The sequence below is a fragment of the Lepidothrix coronata genome, unplaced genomic scaffold (assembly GCF_001604755.1).
Source record: "Lepidothrix coronata isolate B3197 unplaced genomic scaffold, Lepidothrix_coronata-1.0 Scaffold308, whole genome shotgun sequence".
NCBI lineage: Eukaryota > Metazoa > Chordata > Aves > Passeriformes > Pipridae > Lepidothrix > Lepidothrix coronata.
Genome location: NW_016690488.1, coordinates 434,333 through 459,028, shown reverse-complemented (window position 1 = coordinate 459,028; position 24,696 = coordinate 434,333). Strand labels below are relative to the sequence as shown.

Here is a 24,696-nt window from a genome sequence, read left to right as displayed (position 1 = left end):
CTAACTTAGTCATTATTGATTCCAGGCTAATTTACATGTTCTTAAGGTTACATAATGACCTTAAAGAAAGACTTATGGTGGTGGGAGAAAGATAGTGGGGAAAGGGGGTGTTTTATTTGGTTTTCTTAAGGGCTTGGAAGTAGCTACTTTATCATTATTCTTTGATATTGTAGGTAAATTATTCTTTTGGTACCAGGTTGGCTAACCTCCTGCCCAGATTATATTTGAGTGGATTGCCTGCCAGGCTGTCACACTACTGTGCTTTAAAACACTGTTTCCAAACAGTGCCCTGCAGCCAAGCTATGAAAATATGTCGGGGTAAAACTGGTGCTGTTTTTAACTGAATTTAGTAGAGACAGTGGTGTAAACTATGAGTAACTTAAAAGACTGACAAACCCAAACCAGCTAGATGACCAACTGGTTGTAAATTGTGAATGAAAAGTTGGGGTTTTTTGTGTCTCTGCAGGTATGTGATGGGAAAGTATCTGTCCACGTTGTTGAAGGGGATCACCGCACCTTGCTGGAGGGAGTTGGTGTTGAATCGATTATTGGGATCATCCACAGCTCACTGGCAGAGCCACGTGTCAGTGTCAGGGAGGGTTAACTTCTGCTTACTCACTGTCGGTGAAGAAAATGCCAACGACATTCCTAGTTATGACAGACCCCAAGGAACTCTTCCTATTGTTCAACATCTCATCTGCTCTGCTGCCAGAACTGGGAAGTCCAGCTGTACTCGACTGGTCTTTTTTTCTCTCTTTCTTGCTTATCTTTTCCCAACTTTTATGGGTTCTATCTCTTTCCTTTCCTATGCTGTTTTTCCCCTTAGTAACCCTGTCCGTGTTACTGTAGTGCTGTGACTCTGTCACGGTGCACTGCTATGAGGGTTCCCCCCGATGGTTGCTTCCTACACCCTTGGCAGTATGAAAAACAAATCTAGGAGTAGATTTCTTGTGCTCTATATTGTTTTTGTCTTAACAGTATTCCAAAGGGTATGTGGTAGCACTTGTTGACCAAGCCTAGTGAGCAGAGAGAGGAGTGGAGCTGCAGCTGATTTTGGAGATACTTGTTGTCTGTGAAGAATCTGTCTGCAGTTTAGGTCAGAAAGAGAATTCCATTGAGGGTTTTGTAACTATATTTTTTAATTTGCTATATTCTAAGTATTTATTGTGTCAAACCAGAGACTTCTTACTTGGTTTTAATTTATCATGGGTTATAGGAGAAAAGAAACATCCCTTTTTGGAGGGGAAGATTTATCCTACAAGGGAAACTTGCCCATTTGTTAAACAAAAGTGCATCTTTGGAATAGTCTGGTTTCTTGTTTGGTTTGTTCTTTTATCTCCTTCGGAAAGGAAAAGGTAGAAAGAAAGATTCTTGCCATCATCCACTCTTCTTAGGAGAGAGGGGCCTGGGGGGATAGGGTGGATGGTTTGACAGATGCCCCTGTATTGAACAGCCTTAACTTGGGCAAAGGTGTTCCTAGGCCGGTACTTTGTATTTGTGCAAGGTTCTGTGCCCTCTTGTATCAGAACCTTAGTAAAGCATTAAGATTATTGCTTTACCTTATTCCCTCCCACCTCCAGTCTCGCCACCCAACCAAACATTTGGAATGTGGGGGCAGGGAATAGAATTCCTTAACAACTGAATTAATCCTCCCACCCCTGCTCTCATATAACCAAAGCTCAGGCAAACATACAAGTATCTAAGAAGCCTCTGTATATTTTATTTAGCACAGGGCTTGCTCAGGCCTTGTGTATTCATTTTCCTTTCAGTAATGAGACTGGAGATCCCACATAAGTTAGCCAAGTAATCAGTTTGATGGTATGATTTTAAAACATAGTACCTTTTTAAAGGAAACTTGCGTCAATTGAAAAATTTCTTGCCTTTGCTATGCTGCATCTGTCCTTTCCAAAATCAGTAAATCCTTGCTACACTTATGATACAGAGGAGACCTGGATAGCAACAAAGCACCAACTAGGAGGAGCTATTGTGCCTCTCAGAACTGCTGTAAAACCCCAGTTTGCTCTATCTTCATCCCCTAGTGAAGCATCTTGGTAGTACAGGAGCGTTCCAGTGACAGGAACAGATGGCTTTTCACTGCAGGTTCTGACCTAGTGTCTTTTGCTTATACCACCCTCTGTTGATAGTGGCTGGGTTAACTGGTTTTAGTTTTATAAAGTATTTCTTTTGTGAAATCTGAAATAAAACAACATAATGTCAGCTTAAACCATTTTGAAATGTCTTGGGTTTTTTTTTCTTGTTTTTTTTTTCTTTTAATTAATACTTTTGGGTCTGAAGAGTGTCTTTTTCTCTTTGACTTTCCTAGTATTAAACAGAATTGATCACTAGTTGGCTTTTTGTCTTATTTTCTTAATTTTGTGTTTCACCTGGAATCTCTCATTTCTTGGTATCAAGCAAAAACTGCTGTTGGCATATCTGATTTGGAGTCTAGAGAAATAATAATAATAAAGACTTAGTATACTGGAGCATGGCTTCTTGTTGCCATGATTTTGGTACCTTAGATACAATCAATATACAACCACAATATTGAAGTGGAAACTCTCAGCCTCTAATTCGGGCTCTTGTGGTATTGGACAAGCCATAAATGCTCCTGCCTCAGTTTCCTGATCTGTAAAATGGGACAACAGCATCTACCTCAGGGTCAGTGAGAGGGTTAGACAGGCAATGGGTATAAATGCTGTGAAGTTTTAGGTGTGAGGACTAGGTGTTAGTAGCAGAAGGAGAAAAGTGGGTAACGTGGGAAGGGGACGTGCCTTACAGCTGCAAAGAATCCAGTGCTGAAGTGGCTATGAACTGTGTGCATTCCATGGGGCTTCATCAGATCTCCTGCACCCTGTCCCTGCACATATTGGCACAGGGTACTACATAAAACAGATGGGGACTGGTTGGGTTTGGTTTAACTACTGGCAGTTGTAGTGAGCCTGAAAAAAAGGAGTTGAAAGAATCCCACTTGTGTTGAAAACCTAGAAGGAAAAAGAAAGGAGTAATTAAACTTTGGGCAAACAGGTACAATATTTCTCTACTAAAGTGTTTAATGTCTCTGAATGAGTTGTGTGGAGGGAGCAAGGACTAATGCTGTCCCATCCGTCAGAGCAGGATTAGGACAAGTTCTCTGTATAACAAATGTGCATGGTTTCATCTAAGCAGAACTTGAAGATACTGGCTTAGTCATAGAAGGATCAAGCATTACTGACAGCTTATATGCTCTCAGTGTTCTTGTGGTGGTTATTTGAAAAGCAGAAGATGTTTGGTTTTGTTCTGGTTTTTTTCCCATAATTGTCTAGTTATGAGCTGCTGCCCTGTTAAGCCATTATATAACTGGCTGCTGAATTCAGTGTGCCAAAAAATAAAAACCTTATTAGTGCTGGTACTGCCTGTTGTTTCTCAGTAGCCCATCAGACAGACAGAGGTAGTATAATAATGTCAGAATGCAAAATCCAATACTGCAGTTGCTTGTTTTGAGAAGAGAAAGGCAGAAGTCTTTCATACCTGCTCTTCTCTGTGAACGTGAAGTGGGGACTCTTGTCAGCTGATACATTCCATCTCCCTTTTCAGCTACCTTCTCATAGATTAAGACCATGCTGGTCTTAATCTCAAGACTGAAGAACAGTCCTCTGACCCTATACACTTATTAGACAGAAGTAGAGAAGTTTTCTGGTGCTGAGATGGAGGTCAAGTAAAACCCAAAAGATTTAAGGTAGAATAGTGATAAAGGAAGTAGGTGTTTGTTTCTCCTGCACTTAGCTACCATAACTGAAGATCAGACATCATGCCAGCATATTGGGGTCAAAAGAAAGAAAAAATATCCCTGGAGCAGCTGCATGAGAGGCAATTGGGACTGTTGAAGGAAGGGTGGAGAGGCTGTGTATTTAAAATAGCAGAACTGGTTGTTTACATTGCTGAGGGCAACGAAAGATGGTAGAGAAGAATTAGAAGCTTGAAACTTAACTATTTCTTGCAGCAAGTTCACCACAGCCACGAGTGCTAGAAAGTTGGGGAGGGAGAAAAATGTAGGCTTTGACAGTGAACTTGAACTGTAAGGGCTGTGAATAGATAGACTTGAACAAACTTACTGAGCAATGGGAGTGTACATGTAACCCTGCTTAGGTTCTGATGCTTTTTTATAGTGTCATAATGATTTTGAGTTTTTCCCTTTTGAAGAAAGAATGCCCTATGACTCAAATTATACTGATGTTTTGACTGGAGATGGCAGCACTTTTGATGTTCTGGAAGGTATTGGCTGAGAAAAGTAGAAATCCTCCACTGTGCTCATCCTGGTGATGGTCAGTAGCTTTATAAAATGAGGCAGAATGAGCAGTTTTGTCATGTTTGCTGTTATATTTGGTTCAGCCGGTTCGATAATTTCCACCTCTCTGCCCTGGCCATCCGACACCAAGGACAGGGCAAGCCCCTCACTCAGTCTGAGCTCATTGATGGCGCTTCCTCTCGGTTCCTGCTGGGGCAGGGGCCGAAGGGCCCAAAGAAACCGCCCTCGGGTCTCACGCCCTGCAGGGGCGGCCTCAGGGACAGGGGACGGCGGGTCCCTGCGTGTCCCTGCGGGTGCCCGGTACCGCGGGGGAGCCGCCCCTCAGGCGGCCCCTCTTCGCGCGCGGCCCCTGCTGCCAGCGCCGCGGTTTCCGGAGGGGACGGCGCGCGGTGCACCGCAGCGCTGGCCGGAGCGGGATGGCGGTGGCACCGTCCGGCAGCGCTGGGGCCCGGGCCGGGCCCAGCGGTCGCGGAGCCCGCGGGCCTCAGGCCGAGCCCCGGGGCGGCGGCGCGGGGCGGCGGCGGCCGCAGCGCTGCACGGGCGGCCGCGCGGGAGATGCCGAAGCTGCGCGGGGAGGCCTTCTGGAGGGAGACGCTGCGGAGCGCCCATTACGTGGTGGCGCCCATGGTGGACCAGAGCGAGCTGGCCTGGAGGCTGCTGAGCCGCCGCCACGGCGCCCAGCTCTGCTACACGCCGATGCTGCACGCCCAGGTCTTCCTCAGGGACGCCAACTACCGCCGCGAGAACCTCTACGGCGAGGCCTGTCCCGAGGATCGCCCGCTCATCGTGCAGGTGAGCGCGGCCCCCGCCCTGGCTGCCGGAGGAGCTGCCCCGGGCTCACCGTGCCATGCCGCTCTTGGGCAACGCTGCGAACGCAAGTCAGCACTGCCAAACGCGCCCGCGCCTTCCTCCCTGCTCATATTAACACATCCAGGCGTTTTCCAAATATGCGTGAGTTGAAGCTAGTCAGGTTCATTCAGATTTTAACGTGGTTGTGTAGGACGACAGAAATCTCATTTCTTCACGTAAATACCCCTGACAATACTTAGTTCATGAAGATAAGTGTGTTTTTCTGTTCATCTCGTGTCCGAGAGAATTTGGTGTCTTAACCACAGGGGCCTGGAGCACTGGACTTCTCACAGGGTTTCAGTCCCCTGCACCTCATTTTTAGAGACAGATTACAACTGGTCTTGTGGAGCCAAGGTGTCCCCCAGATTTGATACCACTCAGGGAGAATCACAGTTTTTTGAGTAGCTCTCTGAAACACCAAGCTCGGTTCTTAGCTATAGAGGAAGGACACAAGGAAGATAGGAAGGCTTAAAGCATGTTTTGCTTCTGCTTCCTGAGTACTGTGTGATGTTCAGGTACTTCACTCCATCCCAAAGATGGAGAATGGCTTGTGGAGCTGGAGAATAATACAGGGGAGGATAGTTGTCATGAGCAGAGGAATGGCTTATTTCCACACATGGAGCACTTAAATGGGTGAGGACTCTTCACCCTGGAAGAGATGAGAGAAGTCAGTGGAAGTATTACTGACTTGAAGATGACAAATGAGAATCCAGTAAGTGTAGTGATAGTTATAAACTGCAGAATTCATTACTGCAACCCACAACCTTGGTGTTATTCACACCGTGCTTTGACCAACTGAGCTAATCTCAGGGTCTGGTATAATATTCATGTGTGGGAAGTTTCTTTTGCCACAGAAAAATAACAAGAAATTCAAGTCGTCTTAGAAAGCTGTAAGTCACAGATCTTCAGCTCAGTAAACTGTGTGTTCCAGGGGCGACTGCCTGAAGAGGGTCACTTACTGTGAGCTTGCTATGTTATCTTTCTTCCCACTCACTGCTATTGGACATAAAGTACAGAACTAAGTAGAGTAATCTTTGGATTGACCTAGTGCAGCAATCCTTACAGATTTGGTCACAGACTCTTGGGATTAGATTAGGCAGAGGTACATCTGAGCTCAGCTTGCTCTGTAGGCTTTGTTAACAGTGTAAACATCCTCACTATGTGGCTTGGTTGGAGGCTTTCCATTGTTTCAGTCATCTCAGAGAAAGCAAGTGATTTTTTTTTTAGTTGGTGTCAGCCATAATTTATGTAGTGCGATAGGTTTAAGTAACACTTTCTGCTCAGAAGTGTTTGAGTTCAAATTTTGTTTCAAGTTTATTTAAAGATGTGATGGCATTGATTTTTGTTAATAATGAATTTTAGAAAATCTGTTTAAAAGCATAAATGAGAGGAATAGTCTGGCTCTGTCCTCTTCAACAAAGCAGTTTCAAATTAATCTATTTTTTCTTAATAATTTTATTTTTACACTGTGCTTTAAACGTAGTGTTAATTATATTTAAGACTGAGCATTTGACTAATAGTCCCTGTGTCTGTTTCACATTCCATGCTAGTGGGAATTCATTTTAGGCACAGTAGTGCTTATTGGTATCTACAAAGTTTGAGTTGTCTCAAGACCCAGAGACACTACAGGTAACTCTTTTCCTCTGCACCACCTTGATGTGATAAAATGCTGCAGCTATTTGTTCTACAGGGAATTTTAAGAGTTGTTCTGGTTTATTCTAGAGTACCACATGTAAAATATTCATCAAATATTTCTTGAATGCCTCTTGAATGCTCATTTTTCTCATTTTGTCATTTGAAGGTTGAAGATCTTTAGCTGGTAAGTGTCACAGGTTTTGTTTGGTTTTTTTTTCATAGAATATCCTGAGTTGAAAGGGACCCACTAGGATTATCAAAGTCTAACTCCTGGCCCTGCACAGGACACCCCAACAATCCCACCCTGTGCCTGAGAGCATTGTCCAAATGCTCCTTGAGCTCTGGCAGCCTTGGGGCCGTGACAACTGCCCTGGAGAGCCTGTTCAGTGCCCAACCACCCTCTGGGGGAAGGACCTTTTCCTGAGATCCAACCTGACCCTGCCCTGGCACAGCTCCAGCTGTTCCTCGTCACTGATCATCAGAGCAGAGATCGGTGATGTCCCTCTCCTGCCCCTCATGAGGAAGTTTTGGACTGCTGTGGAGTCTCCCCTCAGTCTCCTTGGGGCTGAACAAATTAAGTGACCTCAGCCGTTTCTCATATGGCCCCTACAGACCCTTCACCATCTTCGTAGCCTCCTTTGGACTCTCTCTAATCTTGTTTATACTGTGGCACCCAAATTGCCTCCAGGACACGGCTGGTCCTCCTGGCTGCCAGGGCACTGCTGACTCATGTCCAACTGGCCACCAACCACAATCCCCAGGTCCCTTTCCTGGCACTGTTCTCCAGCATCTCATTCCCCAGTCTGTCCGTACACGCAGCATCACCTCATCCAGGTACAGGACCTGGCACTCGTCTTTGTTGAACTTCATATGGCTGGTGATTGCCCAGCCTGCTGATTTGTCAGGGTCCCTCTGTAGGGCCTCTCTGCCTTTGAGGGAGTCTACAGCTCCTCCCAGTTTAGTATCATTGGCAAAGTTACAAGTCATGAAGATGTTGAAGAGCTCTGGGCCGAGGATGGAGCCCTGCAGAACCCCAATAGTGACCAGTTGCCAGCCTGATGTCACCCCACTTACTGTAGCCCTTTGCACCTGACCTGTGAGCCAGTTGTTCACCCATCACGTGATGTGTTTATCCAGCTGCGGATTGTGAGAAACAGCATCAAATGCTTTACTGAAGTCCAAAAAGATTGTATCAAATGACTTCCCTTGATCAGTTTGAGAAATGGTGTTTGCTGTTATTAACTGTGCATATTATGCCTGTTTTATGTAGCAGGTAGTTGCTTCATAACTACATCATAATGTGTTGTCAGTACCTTGTGGTGGGGGGACCGTCAGCTGACTCGAGAAATCCCTGGGAGGGGGGCTTGGACTCGGGAATTGGATTTTAGGGGTCTCAAACCAGGACAACCTGAAGAAAGCTATTGCCTGATTATTCCACTTTTCTTTGGTTTTCACAGTTCTGTGCCAATGATCCTGAAGTGTTTGTCCAGGCAGCGCTGTTGGCTCAGGATTACTGTGATGCCATAGACCTAAATTTGGGTTGCCCCCAAATGATTGCAAAGAGAGGTACGTGCAAACCTGAACCCTGAATAAACAGAGAAATGGCATGTTCCAAATGTGAACGTTGGCAGTAATACGTGAAGAGGGACAAGCCTTGGGGAGGAGCTGCAGAACTGCTGAAGTCAGACTTATTTATACCCACTGTAACAGGTAATGCTTTGTAGTACCTAAAGCAAAAATTAGATATACTTATAATTAATTCCCATTTCTCTTAAGTGCCAGCTCCTGTGTCTAGAATATCCTTCACAAAAAGTATTCTTAGTAAGAGCTTGATTTTCTTTCTGATTTCAGTTGCTCAAACAGCCTAATTTTGAAAAACTACATTTAAAATTACGTCATGCAGACATTTATCATCTCCTGTTTTCTGGATACTTGCACAGAGTTTATTCACAGTAGTGTAGAAGAGGACACCTGCTGAATCCCTTACAGATACTGCATGTTTGAAAACCAAAGCCTGTGTTTGGAAATTTGGGATCAGTTAGGATGTTGAGGAAAATGTGTTCAGTAAATGCCCATTCCTCTTCTAAAATGTCTTTCAAAGACTAGTAGGAAATGATCAGTGGCGTACAGAGCAAACAGATCTTTCAGTCTTACCAGCTTTTATCCTAACTGGATTTTTTTAAACATCTGATATAAACCTCTGAAAGTTGGACTTTGAGCTGCCAGTGTCAACACACCAGCCCTAGGGAGTACCAGTGAAAGCAGGGTGTGGGGATTCCTTGTTTACCCTGTAAATCTAGTGTGGCAGGGGCAACAGAATGATCCAACTTCCAGTTGGGGCAGGACAGAGCAACTCTATTTCTGCTGATGAGGCATACGAGTGTCTGGATCTTTGTATGTGAGTGTTTATGAGAGCTGTGTGCTTCAGGATCTTACTCCTCTGCACAAGTCTGTCTTATGCTATTTTATCATAGGTCACTACGGAGCTTTTCTGCAAGAGGAGTGGGATCTTCTTCAGAGAATGAGTAAGTATTTAGAGAGGGAATCGAAAGAACACATCATGGAGGGGAGCTTTAGGGATTTTTGGGGAAAGGAGGTGCAGCATGTTTCTTTGGGGAGGGTTGTATTTAGGTTTTGGGGGGTTTTTTGCATTGTTTTTTTTTTTTCTTTCTTTCTTGCTGTAATACAGTGGCACCCTCAAGATACTTGGTGGTATCCCACTGCAAACTCATACTAGATCTGTTAAAAGTCTTCAGTACCTGAAACAAATTTTAGGTGAAAGTGAGTCAATTAAGTTCCAGTCTCATATGATGGCTCAGTGGTTCTCCAACTCTAGAAACAGCAGAACTCCCAGTACCTTACTTTTTCACTTTTTGAAGTTCTCAGGTGCCAAGAGACAGGTTTTTCTGCTTGAAGTCACAGTTGCCCTTTTCTGATCAATTCAGTGTACTCTGTCTGTCCACAGCACAGCAAATTATGTCTTTCTTCTCCTAATTTGTGTAGGTTGTTTTCAGGTTCTCAGTAGCTGTTGTGAACATTTTTTTAAGACATGCATTTGTAACTGATGTAAAAAGCAAGGTTTTGGTCATTGTGTAGAACTGAGAATGTGCCTCCACCCCACTTGGAAGCAAGTGTCTGAACCATGAAGTTAGAGTCTTATTTCTGTTTGCATTCCCTGTGGTCTGAGGAATCTTGAGTGCTGTTCGGCACAAAGACACTGCCGAGAACCTGGGAAGAGAGATGGTGCTTCCTTGCCCAGCATGTAATGTGGTTGTGGTGAAATATGGAAATCAGAATAGGCTCAAGATGTGAAGAGAACTCAGGTCATCTAGTTGGGTGGGAACCGAGGCTGTCTAGTAGGAGAGTTATCTTAGACTGTGGTCTTCTTCGTCCTTCTTCCCCAGCTGCCTTTAAAATGTTGGAGTTCTCTTTTCTGCCTGAACCTATATACACCTTGCTTGTGTGCTCCTTTGAAAGGGTGATAGGGAGTACTTATCACTGGAGCTCGTAGGATTTGCGTTAGAAGACAGCAGGTGACTTCCTACATTGTACATCCAAAGTCTGGAAGAGAAGAGAATTTCAGAGACACCCTTACTCAGTGTTTTCCTATTGGCTCCCTTTTTTAGTATTTTTGTGATTCCATGCACTGTGTAAGAACTATAGGAGTTTAACATGTTCTAGATTTCACCTTGACTCTGTGATCTACATTTACTACTTACTCGGGTCCACACTCTACCTCAGTTGATAAGCCTCTGCTTGCCATGGACAAGACTCTACTTTGTCATGATTATTTGGGTGATAATTTGCAAAGAAGCAAAGCACCTTTCATAAGAAAGGTAGACAAGCAAGTGTTAACATTGGAGGAGTACAATAGCTTGTGATGATAATTAACTTGTATCAGTAATTAAGTTTTGAGAGGATGGTCCTTGAAAGTGAAGGTTTGATGGGGTGAAAACATTAGGGCTATTAAATGGTGACTATTTTATGCCACCTTGTTAGAATGCAGATTTTGTGCTTTATGTTTTACTGTTACTTGATTAACCTATGCAATAAGGATTGCGGAGGACACTGCTGATTTTTTAAGGTGTGAGAATTACACAGCATTAACTTCTCAGGCTTTTTCCATACCACACATGGTATCAGATCTTGAGGAGAGTAGACACTTTTCATAGCATTGTGCAGCCCACTTACCTGTCCTTTCAATCTTTCTCAGTTTTACTGGCTAACGAGAAGCTCTCTGTTCCCATCACATGCAAAATCCGCGTTTTCCCAGACATTGACAAGACAGTGAAGTATGCACAGATGCTGGAGAAAGCTGGCTGCCAGGTAAGGAGGCAGCTGCTCCCTGTACTCTTGCGTTGGACATGTCTTTGTGTCAAGTATCTGATGACCAGTTCTTGGTGTACTGTGGAGATGAATAGGCTGCACTGTTCTGCAGACAGAGCAAACAGGATACAGTGAGTATGTGTTTTTGCAGTGCCAGGCAGCAGGTCAATAGCATGATACGGGAGACATTATGATTTCAGAGTCTCTTGTAATCACTGCATCCTTTACTGTGCTTGAGCATCTCAGTTTTCACAGAGTGCTGCAGGAGGCAGTGTAGGACTGTAGAAAAAAAGAATATCAAAGATGACCACCACTGCTGAAGAAAGAGGCAGCCTTCTTGGATCTAACTCCAGTTAAACTGGAAGAGATGGTTTGTAGTTAGAGCCAGTAGTGACAGTATTTGGACCTTCTGCTGAGGAGAAAGCTAGATCAATATATCACAAATGGAATCCAGTGCAAAAGGAAATCTGTAGGTTCTCCCATGGTACAATCTTGTCATGCCATGGAATAGCAAACTGAAAGGAGCCCAAGACCATGCCATGGTAGGTGAGCTGCTGACATCTTTCTGTGATGCTAAACTGCCTGCACTGTTGAAATAGCAGTGGGAATTCAGTGCATCCATGAAGTGTATAGGGTGAAAGGAAATTTTTGTCAGTGGATTTGTTCCAGTGTTTCATACCTGTGAAAAGTAAATGTAATTTTGTGTTCCAGCTGCTGACTGTGCATGGCCGTACTAAGGAACAGAAAGGACCACTTGCTGGTGTGGCATCTTGGGAGCACATTCAAGCTGTCAGGTGAGCAGTGAGCAGTACCAGTCTTAGTGAATTCCTGCTAACACACTGGATTTTAAGCAGAGTGTGCAGTGACATTGAAGAGCAAACAAATTTGTGTGACAGGAGGAGAATTAGTAGGTTGACTCAAATTCTCAGTTTTATGCATCTCTTTTATTCACTGGTATAGAAAAGCTGTAAACATTCCTGTATTCGCAAATGGAAACATCCAGTGTCTCAGTGACGTGGAAGAATGTATCCGTAAGACAGGAGTACATGGCGTCATGAGTGCAGGTAAAGAAAATGAACTCTTACTCGTAACAGATGAGAATACAAACTGTTTCTTATTCTCATAGCAGCCCCATATACATTTATTAAAAGCTTATGTCAGATTGACTTGGTAAACAGCTTTGATTGACAGTTGAGTGGCCATTCTCTCTCCTCTTATATTGGCCATCTCTTAGCAGGACCAGGAATCACTTTTGTAAGAATTGTTGTGCTGGACTTGCAGTACTGAACCGCTCAAATCTAATTACTTGGCAAAGGCATATGGGACTCCTGTTTTCCTGGAATATTTTCATTACATTTGTTAATCAATGGAACATTTTTTGAGTGGTTCTTAATTAACTAAGTGCATCTGTGGGTTAATATTCTGCAGATGTTTCATCTTGGGTTGGGACAAGAAAGAATTGACATCACTTCCTACAGGAAGAACTAGGATAGGCATCAGAAAGAGCTTCCAATCACTCACACAGTTACAGCAATGAAGGATATTTTCTGGGGGATTGTAGAATCTTGGTTTTAGAAAATACTTGTTAACAAAAGGCTTGTGAAGCCAGTAGAGAAAAGCATAGTGAGAAGCTGTATCTGTAAACTTAGGCCAGACAAATGTCAATACAGACATAAGGTAAGACTTGTTGTTTAAGTATTTAACCGTTGGACAACAAAAGCGGTGATTTCTCTATTTATTAATTTTTTTTCCTGTCTTTGTGTCAAGGTTAGATGCCTTTCTAGAAATTGTACTTTAATTAGATTGTAAGGTAAAACATACGCGGGTATTCTTCCCAAGAACGCCAATGCAGTTGAAGGATTAAAAAAAAGGTTTATTTCAGATGCAAGGACCACTTCTTAAGGATGGTGCACACGCCAGGGCCCCAGGGGGAAAAAAAAGCAACGCCCCGCCCTCTCCAAGGCTTTTTGTATCTTCTCTCTCCCCTCCCACCCTCTCTGGCCTGAGGAGGCCTTGTACACATCTGCAAACGTGTTATCTCTCTGCATACTAGGGAGAAAGAGAGATTGCTCACTTCTCCCTGCAACTTTCTCTGACATGCAGAAGGAAGAAAAAACATCTAACCCGTTTGAGAAGGCATTTTGCAGTCTTCCTGAGCGAAACAAGTTCTAGCTTTCTGTTACAATTCTTGCACAATTGCACCTATCCCGACATAGATATGTGCAGTTGGGCTCAATTAAGAATTGTATAGTGAAATACAGTGTCCTGAGGTGAGGCTACAGTTTTACGGATCCTGTGTCCCTCTTGTGAGTAGTACATGGGTGATGTGTCTGTGGCTGGCTGGTAGAATTACAACAGACAGAGCTGATCAATCTCCAGATTTTGTTTTTTGTTTCAATCCTGAAATGAAAGTTTGAGTATTTCTTTTTATTCCCTAGAAGGTAATCTTCATAATCCAGCCTTGTTTGAAGGCCGAAACCCCTTGGTGTGGGAGATGGCTGAGGAGTATCTGGAGATAGTGCAGAAGTACCCTTGTCCATTGTCTTATGTTAGGGCTCATCTCTTCAAGCTCTGGCATCACACGTGAGTATCTCCAGAGAACTCTTAATGTTTTTAGGGCTCATCCTGCTTATCAAGTGTCTAGGTTTTCTGGACAAGGATTTGTTGGGCCAGAACGAGTATTCTGCAAGGTTTTCTTTCCTGGACCTGGCTGGGGAGGATGTGGGCTGAGGCCTTTACCCTTCACATCATATCTGGGAAACAGAGCATGGGGAATGAACAAACTGCCCCAAGACAAGCTGGGGTGTGAGCTCACAGCGCAGTAGCTGCCATGTGGTAATTCCCCTTATGCACACATGCCCTTCATGGCAAGCATGAGTTAACTCACTCCTTGTTCACTGTGAAGCAAAGTGCTCTTGCATTTGTTGTGGACCAAAAGCATGGCCATGGGCAGGTACTGAGGAGCAGCTGGTGCACTATACATTCATGTGAACTTATCTCAAAGTACCTTGGTCGTATTCCAAGTATTTATCTGGAAAAGAGGTATGTGTGCTTTTCTCTGGACTTAGAGGGAAGAACATAGGCTTTTACCAAAGGCAAGTGCACTAGGAAAAATCTGTAAGAAACTTTTATAAAGATATGTTTAGTTGATCTCAGTCTAAATATGACTTGATGTTTGGGATTTGCCTCAGGCTTCAAGTTTACCAGCAGCTGCGTGAAGAATTAGCAAAAGTGAAGACGCTAGAGGGGATCGTAGATGTCAACAGGGAGCTGAAACTGCGATGCCAGGTACCAAGATGGGCCCCAATCTCCCAGAACTGTCTGCACTTGGTGGGAATGTGCCATATGTGTCATGCAGTTGACACCCATTGGTCACTTTTCTGGAACTTTGTGGCTTTACCAGCCCTGATATTGGTAGTTTACTGCAGTAGCATCCCCTTAAGCCTGAACAACTTTACATGGGATAAAGCTGATTTAGGAGTTACAAGTGTGCTTCAATTCACCTGTCTTAGTAGAGGGTTTTTTCGTATGTAACTGTCAATAATTGTTAGCTTGAATTCCAGTTTGTGGTTTCCTGGAGTTGAAGTGTTATTTAGCGTATTGCCTGAGAACTCCAGGAAAAGTGACTGTAACTCTATGCTGCAGGAAGAAATAGCTAATCAGAAAGAAGGAGAAAAGCCAAAAGAAGGGTTGCCTTTTTTCCACTGGATCTGTCAGCCATACATCAGGCCAGGGTGAGTCATCTATTCTGATACTTAAAGGTACTCATAGACCTTTCACACCCATTCCAGCAGTATCAGCCACTGATTCTGTTCTAGAAGCTTACATTCATTGAAAAAAAGTGAAGACTTTGGATTATTTTTACTCTGTTTTGTTTTTTTCGTGGTTATTATTTTGTTCCTGGGGATGTTGCTCGTTGTTTGCATCTTCTCCTTTAGATCCTCCTCAGATTTCTCTCTTTCTCTGGAAAGTAAAAACCAGGAATTCCCCTGTAGCTCAAAAAGAGAACCTGATGTGCAGCAAATATGCTACCTGACAGTGCTTTATTGTTATATGCAGCACAAATGTTGCTGGTAACTACCATGGTAGCAAAGATGGGAACTAAATTGTATTCTATAAAGGATGCTTGTAGTGTATGGACACTTTTCAGATAGTTTATTCCCCTTCTGCTGAAAGTTGGGCTGAAGAAGAGAACAAGAGTGTCAAGATTAATACTTAAGTAAATACTTAAATAAATGCTTAAGTAAACCCTGGGATTAATAGGCTAACAGGTGCCTAATTTAACTGGCCAACTTTAATTGACTTTCCAACTGATACATCTGACAGTGTGTCTGTTATTAACTCATGAAAAGTTAAGTTTTTCTATTCCACTTCTATGGGCAATGACACTTTCTTGTAGCCATGACAAAGGTTTACAGTTTACCCAGATTTCAGTAAAGCACAGTAGTGGCTAGGGAACAGCTACTTCTTCCCTCTGGCCAACATGATGAAATTCGCTGTTTCAGGCCAAAGGAGAGATGCAAGGAGAATGGAGCCAGTGGAACTGAAAAAGGTGTACGAGGGAAACGTACTCTGGAAGAGGAGGAAGATGGAAATTCTGAGCTTCTGTCAAAGAATAAACAAAAAAAGAAGTTAAGAAATCCAAATAAAAGCTTTGATCCATCTTTAAAACGTAAGTTCCATTTATTGGCATAAATGCATGGAGAGTTGCTGATATCACCTTTGACGTAGTTGCCACTATTTATTTTCTTTGCTTGTGTAGTTGTAGAAACTTTAAAAAAGAGGGGAAATTGTTAGAAAACTTCAGTAACAGGCAATGTGATTCAAATTATGTTCATTAATAAAGAAAACGAGTCAAAGTAGCAGGTCACTGATTCACTATAAGCATCTTTTTAAGATCAAAATGCTTTGCAAACTGAATTATAGCTGTAACTAGTATTTGAAATGGAAATTTTGTATGCATTTCAAGCAGATGTCCTCCTGTCTTGAGCTTGACTTGAGGATTAGAATTTTCTGTGTTTGGATTTAGCTTAGAGGCACTTAAAAATTCAAAGTATCTTTACCTTAGCACTGTTATTTGAGGTACTGTATTTTTATTTCAAAAAGAGTCTGCGGCTAGAAAAGCACTGAGCTTTGTCTGATCCTGATTTCTTTTTTTTACCTTACTTTTTCCACATAAAAATACCATTGCTGAAATCAGCTCTCTCTCATCTTTCCAGCCAAATATGCAAAATGTGATCAATGTGGAAACCCTAAGGTAAGTCAGTACAAGTGTCCCTTAAATGGAAATTAAATGACCATGTAATGGTCAGTGGCACAATGTCTGGACAGAGATCAGTAAGACATGGTGTCCCTCGGGGGTCTGTACTGGAGCCAGCACTGTTTAATGTCCTCACCAGTGATGTGGACAGCGGGATGGAGGGCAGCCTCAGCAGGTTTGCAGAGACATCAGGCTGGGGGTGCACACAGGGTGGACACACCTGAGGAATGGAGCCATCCAGAAGGACCTGGACAAGGTTGAGCAGTGGCCTGTGGGAACCTCTGAGGTTTAACAAAGCCAGGTGCTGGTGCTGCACCTGCATCAGGGCAGACCTCAGTATGCATCCAGGCTGAGGGATGAACAGATCGAGAGCAGCCTTGGGGAAGAGGACTTAGGGTTGCTGGTGTGTGAGAGGCTGGGCATGACTCAGCAATGTGCACTTGCTGCCCAGAAACCACCTGTGTCCTGGGCTGCACTGAAAGCGGAATGGGCAGCAGCTCACTGGTGGGGGATTCTGCCCTTTTGCTCTCTGCTCTTGTGAGACCCCTGCCTGGAGTGCTACATCCAGCACGGGGGCCCTCAGTGCAGGAGAGACATGGAGCTGTTAGAGCAGGTCCAGAGGAGGCCACAATGATGGTCAGGGGGATGGAGCCCCTCTGCCATGGAGACAGGCTCAGGCTGGGAAAGGCTGGGGGGGTTCAGCCTGGAGAAGAGAAGGCTGTGGGGGGACCTTAGAGCCCCTTCCATTGCCTAAAGGGGACTACAAAAAAGATGGCCATGGACCTTTTTTAGCAGGGCTGGTTGGAGTGGGACAAGGGGTGATGGGTTTAAAGTAAAAGAGAGTAGATTCAGACTAGATGTAAGGAAGTAATTTTTTATGCTGAGGGTGGTGAGACACTGGCCCAGATTGCCCAGAGACGTTGTGGATGCCCCATTCCTGGAAACATTCAAGGTCAGATTGGACAGGGCTCTGAGCAACCTGATCTAGTTGAAAATGTCCCTTCTTTTTGTGGGGTGTTGGACTAGATGACCATCCAACCCAAATTATTCTATGATCCTATTCTGTCATTTGAAATCCTGAGGTAGGTCTGTGCCAGTGCCCTATAGTACAGGAGCATGTCAAGTCCTGCTGGTATGTGGGGGGGAAAGTCCATACTCAGGCAAAAACCTTTCAACCTTAACTAAGCAATCTGGGGTTGAAGGTGCTACACAAAAATCACTAACATATATAGGTTCTTTGAAATAATTTGCTTTCCTGTCCAAAAAAAGCACAGTCTTACTGCTGCTGAGGATATTTACTGCTAAGAGAGTTAGTGAGTTAGATGAACTCCCAAGATCTCTTGGAATCAAATTACCAAACTTCCAGTAGTGACACATGTACATTTTACTATGAAATTAAAAACAAACCCCCTCTTACTATAATTGGTGGTGATGGAGTTTTTCCTGCAAAGTGAGAATTTGAATTTGCGCAGTGTGGGTTTTAGTGTACTAGTACAAATACTTTAAATGTCATCACAGTACAGCTTGTAGTGAGTCAGGGAGCACCTGCAGCTCTGGGTCTTGTTGGGTTTGGATCTAAGCCCTTACCAAAACAAGCAGTTCTGCACTTGTAGCAGATTAACACTGGCTTTCACTGTTAGCAATGCGAAACAAGGCAGCTGTTTTCCAGGTTGTGTATTGAAACTTCAAGTATTTGATATTTGCAAAGAGTTTGTTTAGCTTTTATTTTCCCTTGGGGAACATGGCTGTTTCCTTGACAGGGAGGCGTTGCTGAGCTGAGTGGGCAGAGTGTATTTATTCCTGCTAATATACCTGTAAAGCAGCATGTAAAATGCAAGAAGTAATTTTCTGTTCTAGCTTAAAAATTAGCATTACACCTCGGGGGTAGGGGAGGGCCTGGAACACAAGCATGTGATGTTGCTCACTGTTGAAACACTGTTATCTCACCGCAGCAATAGCAGCCAGGTGGGGCTCAATTTGGAGCTGCAGCTACTGAAGAAAATGTTTTTCTTGCTGTGTTCATTACTGGGAAAACATTGAGCACTGGTCTGGCCTGCTTTCAAACCCATCCTGTTTCATAGTTAATCCTGGTGACATTGCTTGGTGTGTCAGCTAGGATTGGCTGCAGCTGGGCTTAGGCTCATTTCTGTTTTGCTCTTGCATCACAATGTTGAAGGCAGGTAATGTTGAAGGCAGCCCTTGAAATCTTGTGAGTGGACCTGTTTGGGTATTTTTCCCTCTAGATCATGTGTTTCTGAGCTATATCATGAAACTGGGGGTGGGAGGGGAGCAGGGAGAGAGGGACAAAAAAGGGACTGAACCAAGGCCTCCTTAAACCTGAAGGAATTTTTAACTGGGGTGGAGGTAGCAAAGCACCCCAGACACCCAGGCCGGTATTACCACATCATCAGTTAGCCAGGACTCAGCTGCTGCTGTCCCCTAAGGGTCACACATTATATTTTAATAAATACACAGATATATTTTAAGCTGCATATAGGGAAGTAATTGTTTGGTAACATGTATTTTAGGCAAAGCTACAGATGGTAGCAAGTATGTCAGGCACTGTGTTTCAGAGTGTTGCAGAGAACTGCAGCAAGCTCACCTGCAACAAATGTGCTCATGCTTGTTACAGAGGGCTTATGGCATGTGCCTGCATGTGGTGGGTAACTCAGGCTGCCCAACAGGTTACTGGGGTTGCATAAGTTGAATGTGGAGGGTTTGTTTGTTTGTTTGTTCTTTATGTATAAACAGTTGATAACCAATATGACATCAACTGCGTCATCTCCATTAGGCTGAGTTCATGGGTTTTTTCCAAAGATCTGAATGTGCAGAGCTGTATTGTTGCTTATTATAGTAAACCATAATAATTTTCTTTTCACTGATACAAGCTTCTTTACACTCCCATCCCAACCCAGGGCAATAAATGTGTGTTTAACATGTGCCGAGGATGCTGTAAGAAAAGAGCATTCAAGGAGACAGCAGACTGTCCAGGTAAGTGCACCTGGCCTTACCAGGCACCAAGCAAACATTTCATCTCCCCTGGATGTGGCAGGAAGATCGTGTCTGAGTGGGGTTCGTGCCTAAACAACACCTTACCTGTATATTCATTACTTCAGTCTTTGGGTTATGGGTTGTGGGTGTGTGTTAAAATCTACATACATAGTTATCTAAAAGTTTATAGTATGATTTTAAAAGCCTGGTCTTCCTTATGTATGTTATTTCTTCTGCTTTCAAAGCCTTGGGATGCAGTTTCCAGACTATAAGGACACATTCTTTTTAAGGAATGAGGTGTTCCATTTACCAGTGCAGTCATCTCATTTCAGGTTGTTGGTTTGGGTTTTTTTGTCCCTTCCTTGCTTCTTCAGGTCATGGATTACTTTTTAAGACCAAGTATGAAAAATCCCTTTCATGGCAGCACAGTCAAAGAGGAATTCAAAGCCCAGAGATGAGTCAGAGAGGAGAGGCAGAGGTGGGGGAGGCTGTGGTGCTGAAAGAGGCTGGTGACAGTGCAGTGTGAAGCTTTGGAAATGAACAGTCCAAGAGCTCCTGCCAGGCCGCTGCTTCCCTGGGCCAAAGAACCATCAGCTGTGTGAACTTGTTCCACATGATTCAGTTCTGGAAAAGTTTTATTTAAGTAAAAAACTGCTTACTCAGGGAATTATCCTGCATTTGAAATAAAAAGGATGCAATTAAAGGTCTCATGCTGTGTTTTAAAGACTGAAAATGCTGCATTTTTGGGTGGGGGGCAACCTATATAAGCTGCCAAAACACTCTGCCCTTTGTATGTTCATTAACCCTCCATGTCCTGTTTTTAATACTGGGAAATAAATTTATTGTATTAGAACAGCCTTCTGGCATACTAAAAATAACATCAGACTTACTCACTAACAGAAAATGTGTCACATCTATCTGTGTTTTAGCAGGCCATGCTTTCAATGCAGAAAGGAATGCAGCAGTACTTGGGAAATGTGAACTTAAAACTGTAAGATGTTGCTATAACCACATTAACAATTATTAGTTTCTTACAGTATGATAAAACTTAAGTCTTCCATGAGCCAAAGGTTGGGGGAAGATAAAATCTCTATTTTAACAGAGCAGGTTGTCTAAAATTATGTGGTAAATTGGAACCAAGTTCGTGAACCTTTCCCTGCTCAAAGTCTTATATTTTATTATATGATCATTCTTTCTGCTTCCCACCTGAGAAATTCTGAGAGAAGTGTGTCAAAACCAGGTCTACACATGACTTTTTTAAAGATGGGAACTGGAAACCACCTCTCCCACCATCTTGGGGAAATAGTCCACCTCTCGCCTCAGACATACACGTAAAGCCGTCAGGTATTTTGAGTTTCGTGGTCTATTCCCCCATCTTCTAGCAAAAAAGCTAAATGTTCATTATGCTGTTTTTCAAACAGCTTAACCGACCCCTTCCCATTTACAGTTTCCCAAAAACATCAGAAAGTTATCATTCTCCTCCTCACTGTGCCAGAGAAAATTTATGAAGTCCAAAAAGAGGGTTGCATGCGAAACAACCAGTTCAGCACAGGGGGACTTGGGCTGGGGGAGAGGTTCTGTCATCGTACCCACACAGATTTTAGAACCCCTCTCACAAATACAGTCCCATCACAGAATCACTTACCAGTGCAAAGGAACGATCAAGCTGGTTTCTGGCTCCTAAATTCAGGAAGGGCCTTATACTTGAGAATACTAATTGGACACATTCCTATACAGAATTAGTATTTTAAGTATATTTGTCCCGACCGACCTCCCAAGGCATTTCTTAACAGGAGCAATGGAGAAATGCAGACAGAGCTTACCCTGTTCACTCCTATCCTGTGGCAGGGCTGGGGGCTGAAAAACTGAACAGGGTTGGAGAGCTGCTCAGCTCAGCACTGCAACACAGACCTCCCTCTGTGCATCCAGCTACAAATCATCACATAATGGAAAAAAAGTTTCACCTGAACTTTCAACAGCCATTCTGGAAGATGCCAACCTTGCAGTTACCAAGGCAAAACTGTCCAGGTGGCCCCTGGGTCACTAATCAGCACTTGTGAACTCAGAGGCCCAATTACAAAATGAGCAAAGCCGAGCTGGTTCCCATTCATACCAGGCACACCTGCACCTGCACTAACAAGGGATTACTTTCAGGCAAGGCAATACCCTAATTATCCTGTTTCTCTCTAATAAAAAAATTGTAGTCTGCCAACTCAGCAAGGTAATGGCGTATTTTGTTTCTGTTTCAAAGGCCCTTAAGAAGATATACAGTATTTAATTTTACTGGAGTAGAGGGATGAAAAGGCAGTGCTCTGCACATAGAATGATGCTTAAAATGATGCACAGTCTTCAAGTTTGAGGGAAATTGGATTCTCATATCTAAATCTATTTTCAGAGGCACACAAGAAAACGTAATTAGTTCACCTGACAAAAAGAAAGCCAACTGCCTTTATTTGGCAACCAGCTTATAAAATATGAGAAAATTAAAAAAAAATCAAGAAGACAAAAAGTGCATCAAAACAAAGACTGAAACTCCCATATCTCAGCATGTATTTATAGGGTACAAACTATATGCACACAGAGGCTTCACAGTTACATAAACTACAGGCACTGGGAATACAACAGTCAAAGCTAGAGCTGCAGAACGTTTGGAAAACTGAAACAGTGGTATCTGTGGGGCCAGAGACAAGAAGATTACCCATCCTAATCTATCATCTAAGATTTTCAGGTCTTGCCACTTGAGTTCTTGTTTGAATCAGACTATCTCTTGCTAATGCAGCTGCCCTTCAGTCTGTAGCTTTTAATAAGCCTACTGAAGCTGAAGCTTGAATTATTTCTTTGCTGTCAAGAAACTGCCTTACTTGCATTATGAATTTACCAAACTTCTAATTACTAAATCTTGAACATTTCTCTCACAGCTTGACATACCCTATTAGCCAGTTTCTGTTCACATTCAAATTAATTTAGCCTGATCAAGTTATCCTACGAGGCGGTCTAAAACTACAACAGCAACCCCGTAAGATGTTGAATGGAATTCAGAGATCCATAGGAACACAGAAGCCCAAATAACCTCAGTTGAAGCACAAAGCTCATTTGAAAAGCAGACAGTAATCCTTTCCCTATTCCCTAACAGCATCAGAGGAAGCAGAAGTCAGTTCCGCACCAGTTTGGTAGTTTTCACCCCACTGCAAATTCACAGCTGATGGACTACCAGAAAAGTGAAACACTGACTTGTCTCAGCCTCAGTCCTCACCAGCAGATGGTGTAGGAAATACTAAGAGCACTGTCCCGTGGAGCACACTGCTCACCCACTGCCAGCTGCTTCACAGAATAACAAAGAAGATGGCATAAGAATCTCAAATAGTCAATTAAATCCGCTGAGACTTTACTCTTAAAAAAAAAAATAAATCAATGCTTGACAAGCACTTACTAGCTATGCATGATGGGTCTTTTTCAGAAGCATCATTGCTATTGTTAAAGTTTCCTCATTTATTTTTTCTGAAAGTTTATATTGCATTCCATGTATCAGAACTAATACCTTGTTCGGCAGCAGTTTTGGGAGCTGTCCAGAGGATGGAACAATGCTGAAATTTCAACTAAGTTAGGAAGTAATGCTGAGACCATTGCTGCAGGGTCCCAGGAGGTGGTACAAACCATATGCACGTGGCCTGAGGCAAAGACCCAACTCTTGATATTTTCTCCTTCACCCACTGAAGCCTTTCAGCCACAGCAGCTCACAGACGATGCTGCACCAGCCACAATCCATAATCTCCTCTTACAGACCCCCTACTGCAGATCTCGGCAGCACAGACCACTGTGCTGGATGAGATCTGGACAGATAATTACCAATCACACCCAACTACTCCAACACAAATCTCATAATGGCAGTTTCTACATTACCACTAATAGTGGTTGTGCCAAGGTTCTTTCCAACTGTTTTTCCTTTATTCCTAGGTAAGTCACGTAAAGAAAGCAGGATTTACACTGCCTGAGGACCCCATCATGGCCTACCACTGGCATTTACTTATCAATAAAAAAGTGCTACACGAGTTCATGAAATCCATTTAAATGAGTACCTCTGATCATATCTTAAGACATACTGACAATGCTGCATCCCACAAAACTTCATCCACTGAATGGCCTTGGTGGTCACAGGGAATCACTGAAAATTCCATCTATGTTAGTTACCATTTTCCCATTTATTACTTGGGAAATTATTTAGAAATTTCAGGTAAGAATAATTTTTACTGGGTGGAACTGCTTCTGAATACAAGTTGCCCAGAACTATATCCACACTTATTTTTTCTGTTTTGGGACTGGCAGGCAGGACTGAGGCAGGCATTGGACAATGTCTAGAAAAACGTGCCTGGACAGCTCTGACTCACATCTGCAATATCCTAAAGCAACAGCAGCTTCTTTCACAGGCTAAAGGAGAGAGTTACGTACCGGTAATTCTACACAAAAGCATCCATGATGCCAATGAACTAAGCACTAAAAGAGAAATGCTCGATCTGGTCAGAAGAGACTGCAAGCATTTTTGTCTGGGGAGAAGAAAACTGATCACTTCTGCCCCAGCTACAGAATGGCCTCAGGCCACAGCAAGAGCTGGAAACTGCTGTGTCCACCTCGTGGGCCCTGCGTGGCTGCGAAGGGACGTGTGCGAGCAGCTGCTGAGTGAGACAGCAGAGACTCCAGCCAGCTCAGGACATCACTGACCACTGAGGAGCCCTGCAGCAGAAAGCTTCCAGGGAGGGACAGTCATACAGTAAAAGCACAGAGAGCCACCTGACAGGATGCACTTCACTGAGATGCAAAAAACACCTTTTAAAGAGCAGAGCATAAGATCTTCTTGTTTATAAATATCAGTGGCCCATTTTGGGAAGAAAGCAAGAATGTTTAAGCAGCATTATAGGGCTGAAAGGCTTTCCTTCTGCATGAACAGAAGGCATTGCAGTAGTTTCCCTGCATTTCTCTAAGGATGTACAGCAATTTACCCGAGAACTCAACCTGCCTTTCTCACTAAACTGGCCATCAGTGATGGCCAATGCAACGTTCTCCCCTCAATCACGGGAGAATTTTTCCATGTCAAAATGGAAGACATTTAACCAAAGACCTCACAGGAACTACTGCTTCCATTTTCAGCACCTAAGTCATAAAAAGCATGGAAAGCCTGGAGAGAACACTGTTCCTACAGGAATTTTGTTGTTTGAACATTCCTTCACAATTTATCCAAGCTACATCTCCAATCAGATCAGAAAGCAAGACACAATGGCCTACAAAACATCATGAAGTTTAGCAAAGATCAATGGCTTGAGAACAAAATACCTAAAACCCAACTTTAACACAGAAC

The 24,696-nt window shown here is 43.4% G+C and overlaps 2 protein-coding genes across 6 annotated transcripts in view; both read left to right on the top strand.

Annotated features, from left to right (window-relative positions):
- The window catches only part of FASN (fatty acid synthase), a 43,472-nt gene extending 41,244 nt beyond the window's left edge, over window positions 1-2,228 (top strand). Inside the window, exon 43 of the mRNA XM_017837647.1 lies at window positions 467-2,228. Coding sequence (XP_017693136.1) covers window positions 467-604 — 138 coding nt within the window. The 3' untranslated portion in view covers window positions 605-2,228. The remainder of the gene's footprint in view (window positions 1-466) is intronic.
- Window positions 2,229-4,721: 2,493 nt separating this feature from the next.
- On the top strand, window positions 4,722-23,442 carry DUS1L (dihydrouridine synthase 1 like). 5 transcript variants are annotated; one of them, XM_017837659.1, is made up of 13 exons: window positions 4,722-5,077; window positions 8,227-8,335; window positions 9,244-9,294; window positions 10,983-11,095; window positions 11,807-11,889; window positions 12,056-12,159; window positions 13,534-13,678; window positions 14,287-14,383; window positions 14,741-14,829; window positions 15,601-15,767; window positions 16,315-16,352; window positions 19,271-19,346; window positions 23,301-23,442. In XM_017837659.1, the coding sequence occupies exons 1-13, from the start codon at window positions 4,841-4,843 to the stop codon at window positions 23,336-23,338; spliced, it is 1,347 nt and encodes a 448-aa protein (XP_017693148.1). In that variant the 5' UTR covers window positions 4,722-4,840; the 3' UTR covers window positions 23,339-23,442. The 5 variants fall into 5 exon arrangements, with proteins under 5 accessions (XP_017693148.1, XP_017693146.1, XP_017693147.1 ...); XM_017837657.1 differs by lacking the exon at window positions 23,301-23,442 and adding an exon at window positions 19,721-20,259; XM_017837658.1 differs by lacking the exon at window positions 23,301-23,442 and adding an exon at window positions 19,721-20,259 and having other exon boundaries at window positions 4,839-5,077; window positions 11,043-11,095.
- The last annotated feature ends 1,254 nt before the right edge of the window (window positions 23,443-24,696 follow it).